Here is a 5,929-nt window from a genome sequence, read left to right as displayed (position 1 = left end):
TTTTCAAGGATTGGGTAAGATTGAATCAGATTACGTCTCATCATATGAACACTGATCATGGCAAACTTCAACATCCCATCACCTTTACCACTGTCTATGTCAGATCATAATCTATCGCAAAACTGGATTAAATTTCATCAATGTTTCAAGAACTTTGAGATAGCCACAGGGATTAAGGAAAAGGGCGATGAAACTCGCATAGCAACCCTGTTGTCAGTCATTGGTCAGGAAGCATTGGACACATTTAATACATTCCAATTCACTACAGATGGGGATGAAAAGAAATTCGATAAAGTCATCGAAAAATTTGAAACACACTGCAAAGGGAAGAAGAACACAACCTACGACGTCGTATTTAATTGTCGCACACAAAAACGAGGGAGAAAACGTAGATGTTTTCGTTGTTGCACTGAAAAAACTAGCCGAAACGTGCGAATTTGGTGATCTGAAAGAATCACTAATCCTAGACCGGGTCATCATAGGCATCCGGGATAGTAATACCAAACGTAGACTTCTAAGAGAAGAAAACCTAACATTAGACAAGGCTATGTCCCTAATTAGAGCCACAGCAGCTGCATCGGTGCAGCTTAAGCACATGACTAATACACAACAGGCGCAGGCTGCCCCAATTAACGCGATTGGCACAGTACGCAAATTCAAAGGGCCAGGTCAAACCAGGGCCAACCCACCTACAAACCCTCGAGCTCGAAAGACGGACTGTCGCCCAACTGTGGAGGGCAATTCCCACACCCTAATGGCAATGACTGTCCAGCGAAAGGTAAAACCTGCAACTACTGCAAGAAAAAAACCATTTCGAGAAGAAATGTAGGGGAAAATCGTATGCACGCGCGAATATGGTGACCGAAGAAGGCGATATCGATCAAGACAGTGAATCTGAGCAAGAATATGCATACATTCTCAGCAACAGATCTGAAGACGAGACAGACGAAGAAAAACAGCCGCGAGTACCAATAACCATTAATGGCCAACAGACTATAGCAATAGTAGACTCTGGCGCGACTGTCAATGTCATGACCAAGAAACAATACGATGCTTTGAGCATCAAACCCCAATTGCAGCGGTCAACCAAGAAAATTTTCGCGTATGGCGCTAAGAAACAACTATACACATATGGCAAAATACCTGTTGTCATCTTCTGTAATAACACCCGCATAGACACAGAATTTCATGTTGTCCGAGCAATAGGAGTCAGTGACCCGCTTTTGTGCTACAGCAGCGCAAAGAAACTGAAAATCATTGAGATACACGTCTTGCACTCTGTCGACACTTCAAGTTCAGAGATGTCCATAGAAGAACTTGTGCAAAGCTATGATGATCGGTTCACAGGCCTCGGCAAGTTGGCTGATACCAAGTGTAAACTCCATGTAAATGATGATATTCAGCCGATCACACAACCACACCGCCGCATACCCTTTCCAGTGAGAAAGCAAGTGGAGGCTGAGCTAGAAAGACTGAAAAGCCTGGATGTCATTGAGGCTGTGTCGGATACGCCAACACCATGGATCTCACCCATTCGGGTTGTAAAGAAACCTAAAAGCCCTGATGAGATACGCCTATGCATAGACATGCGCGCCCCAACAAAGCAATACAACGCGAAAGCGTCATGTCACCCCAACGGTTGACGACATCATCGCAAACTTGAATGGTGCCACCGTCTTCTCTAAGCTGGACTTAAAGAATGGATACCATCAGATAGAACTTGATAAAGAATCACGGTATCTCACAGTCTTCTCAACACATGTTGGACTATTTCAGTTTAAAAGACTGAATTTTGGTGTCAACAGTGCGGCTGAACAGTTCCAGAATCTGATCCAATCAGCTTTGGCAGGATTACCAGGCGTCATCAACATCAGCGATGATATCCTTGTGTACGCCGAAAGATCCGCAGGAACACAAGCAACGCCTCGCAAACTGTCTACAACGACTGCGCGAAAGAAACTTGACATTAAACAAGACAAGTGTGCCTTCAACAAAGAAAAGATTGAATTCTTTGGTCATGTTTTCAGTGCCGCCGAATCTCTCCATCGCCAGATAAAGTTGAGAGCTTGCAAAACGCAGCGCCACCAACCAGCAAGGAAGAGGTCCGCAGCTTCTTAGGACTCGCTACATACTGCTCGCGATTCATCCCGCGACTAGCCATGATCTCTGAACCACTGCGGTTGTTGATAAAGGACGCGACACCATGGACCTGGGGACAGAAACAAGAAAGCGCCCTCAAGCAGATCAAAGAGTCCATAACCGAACATTGCAATATGGCCTACTTTAATCCACACGCACGCACAGAGGTGGTTGTTGACGCGAGCCCAGTGGGACTTTGCGCAATGCTGGTGCAACTTGACGACACTAATAACGCATCAACTCTAGTCTCCCTAGCCAGCCGGTCGCTGACCGAGGTTGAACAACGTTATTCACAAACGGAACGCGAAGCCTTAGCAGCAGCATGGGGCTGTCGGCATTTCCACTTGTACTTATACGGTAGTGAATTTACCATTGTGACTGACCACAAACCACTGGTACCGCTATTTAACAATGTACACTCTAAACCACCTTGCCGCGTTGAGAAGCTTATCTTGAAACTACAGCAATACACTTATGAAGTTGTATACCGCCCTGGCAAGAATAATCCAGCAGATTACCTATCTCGCCATCCACTCTCCAGCACCGCACCAGAAATGGACACAGACGAACATGTTAACTTTATTCTTAATAGTGCCATTCCCGAGTCTGTGAGTTTGAAAGACATTCAAGAAGCTATTGAAACAGACGAAACTCTACAGCGATGTAAGCAGGCACACCGCTCTAACTCATGGCAGAAAGAAATCGCCGATGCAACAGGGGATGTCAAGACAGAGCTGACACTTCTAAATCGCGTAAAAGATGAGATCACAGAAACCTCATCTGATGTCTTACTGCAATGATAGGATCATAATACCTCAATCGCTGCGCCAAAAGGTCATCGACCTAGCACACGAAGGCCATTTGGGAGTGGTCAAAACAAAGCAGCTACTTGACAGAAAGTATGGTTTCGGGGATAGACAAGAAAGTCGAGGAAACCATTGCAAAATGCATACCGTGTCAAGCAACACACGTGACAACAGTCATGAAGAAGTACACATGTCAGAATTACCAGCTGCTCCATGGACACACCTAAGCGCAGACTTTAAAGAAATAGGACAGAACAAAGGCTACCTGCTTGTAGTCATTGATGACTACAGTCGCTTTCCTGTAGTCGAACCAGTGAGCTCAACATCAGCAAAGGCAGTGATCCCTAAATTAGATAAGATTTTCGCAATGTTTGGCATCCCAGAGGTCTTGCGCACCGACAATGGCCCGCCTTTTAACAGTGATGACTTTGCCAAGTTTGCGCAAACACATGGGATTTCAACACCGCAAGATAATGCCTAGATGGCCACAAGCTAATGGCATCGCTGAAAGATTGATGAGATCACTCAAGAAAGTACACCAGACAGCGCACACAGAGCAGAAAAGCAGCCAACAAGCACTCAATGAGTTCCTTCGCAACTACAGAGCAACCCCCATCCTACAACTGGTGCATCGCCATCGCCATTGCTCCTACGACACACAGCAAGAACACGCTTACCAGAATTTCCAGCACAGCCTAACGCTAGCGATGACACTACGCGTCAGCATGACAAACACCAGAAAGAGCGCATGAAGTAATACGCGGACTCAAAGAGAGGCGCTAAACCTGTACTAATCGGTATCAGTGACATGGTCCTCCTGAGACGAGAAGGACATATTAGCAATGAAACCTCGCCTTATGATCCAGACCAGTATCAAGTCACTGAAATCAAAGGTAGCATGGTCACCGCTGAACGAAAGGACAAGAAAGAACAAGAAAGTAACCAGAAACGCAACCTTCTTCAAAGTCCTGAAACATTACATGTCACCTGATGATGAAGACATCGATTTACATTGAAATACCAGCTGATCCTCCAAATGCACCGCTTGATCCGCAACACCCGATTGAACGACGCAGTCAGCGCATCTGTCATCCACCCAAGCATTTGCAAGACTTTGTGAGGGAATAGTGACATAGTGACATTTGTTGCCACAAATATAAATGGACTACCTAGAACAACCTCAAAGGAAAAAAATCAATAGTCCAAAAAGATTGTGTAAAAATGTGTATGTGTATACAAAGTCAAACAGTCAACTACCAGTAAAGTAGGTTATTGTATCAATAATCTAAAGTGACTTAAGAACTTTTTACACTGAGCAAACTTGGGTACTTATACTACTAAACCAAGGAAAGACTATTAAGCTGACTTTATACAAGAAATAGACTTAAGAACTTTTATACTAAGTTGACTAATGAACCTTTTTGTGCTAAGCCAGCATAAAGAATTTGGTCACTTCAAAAGGTTGAAAGTCAGTATGAAAATTTCAGTTCAAGTTTTGCAGTTTAATGACTGAGCAGTTTTGTTAAACATTATGAACTCCAGGAGATAGTTCAGAACCAATGTCTCATTGAAAGAGGCTCAATTAGTTGTTGCAAGTTTCCAGTTAAAAAAAAGAAATGTTTGAAGTATGATCAGAAAACTTTTAGCGCAAAGCTATTTTCGTAATTGATCCAAATCACTTGGCATGTGTAACTGGTCCAGCTGATATGAACTACATGTGAATCAAAGAATTGACACTTTTGAGAAACACACATTTCACTATATTGTAAGCTGTTGTATGCAAACAATTTTATTGTGAATTACCAGTTATCTTAATTATGTACATGTCATTCTCATATTCATTCATTATGCATTACTTCATACATGTCATGCTTTTTACACATTCATATCATTCATTCATACAAATCATCGTCATATCATCTACATGACAAGTAAATCAATTTGTATGATATTTGTGTGTACTGGTAAACATTATCATTATATTGTGCATCTCCAAAAGATGAGAGGGATGTAGTGTTGTACGCCCGTAAGTCAATTAGGCGATCAACCAATCACGTACCAGTAGTTAAACACAGCTTGTATGAAATCATAACCTTTGACCTAAATCAGCACGCGATATAAACACGATATTAGAAACATATTACCGAGTCATTTGACCGTCATTATATCTGGCGTTTCATCTTATTATGAGGTCCCCAACGATCTTTCAAGTGTGTATTGGTATCTACACCTGAGCACAGTATGTATGGTACAGTGTGTGTTGCTATCTACCCCTGATAACACAGTATACACTGTACAGTGTGTATTGGAATCAACATCTGATAGCACATTATGTATGGTATAGTGTGTATTGCTATCTACCCCTGATAACACGGTATGCACTGTATAGTGTATAGGCATATTGGTATTTACACCTCATAGCACAGTATGTATGGTACAGTGTGTGTTGCTATCTACCCCTGATAACACAGTATACACTGTACAGTGTGTATTGGAATCAACATCTGATATCACATTATGTATGGTATAGTATGTATTGCTATCTACCCCTGATAACACGGTACGCACTGTACAGTGTGTATTAGTATCTACACCTGATAGCACAGTATGTATGGTATAGTGTGTGTTGCTATCTACAAATTGCATTGTGTCTGTTTAATGTACAATTCTAGCAATTTGACCTGCGGCTTACCATTAGAGTTTGAAATAAAACCTTCCTTTTCTTTTACCCCAGTAAAATTCTCTGAGAGCACATTATGTATGGTATAGTGTGTATTGCTATCTACCCCTGATAACACTGTATGCACTGTATGTATAGGCATATTGGCATGGTATCTACACTTTATAGCACAGTATGTACTGTACAGTGTGTATTGGTATCTACACCTATGTATGTATGTATGGTACAGTGGTACTGCAAGTCAGGCATCACATGACCCTTTAAGCCTATGTCAAGTCAGAGCTGCTCTAAAATCATATGTATT

General features: G+C 42.4%; 1 protein-coding gene across 1 annotated transcript; it reads left to right on the top strand.

Moving 5' to 3' along the window:
• The first annotated feature begins 854 nt into the window (after window positions 1–854).
• On the top strand, window positions 855–2,118 carry LOC140154458 (uncharacterized). Its single transcript, XM_072177026.1, has 2 exons — window positions 855–1,541; window positions 1,777–2,118. Exons 1-2 carry the CDS (start codon window positions 855–857, stop codon window positions 2,116–2,118), a joined length of 1,029 nt encoding a protein of 342 aa, XP_072033127.1.
• Window positions 2,119–5,929: the final 3,811 nt, after the last annotated feature.

Source organism: Amphiura filiformis, chromosome 6 (genome assembly GCF_039555335.1).
Source record: "Amphiura filiformis chromosome 6, Afil_fr2py, whole genome shotgun sequence".
Taxonomy (NCBI): domain Eukaryota; kingdom Metazoa; phylum Echinodermata; class Ophiuroidea; order Amphilepidida; family Amphiuridae; genus Amphiura; species Amphiura filiformis.
This window is presented reverse-complemented; position numbering and strand designations above follow the sequence as displayed.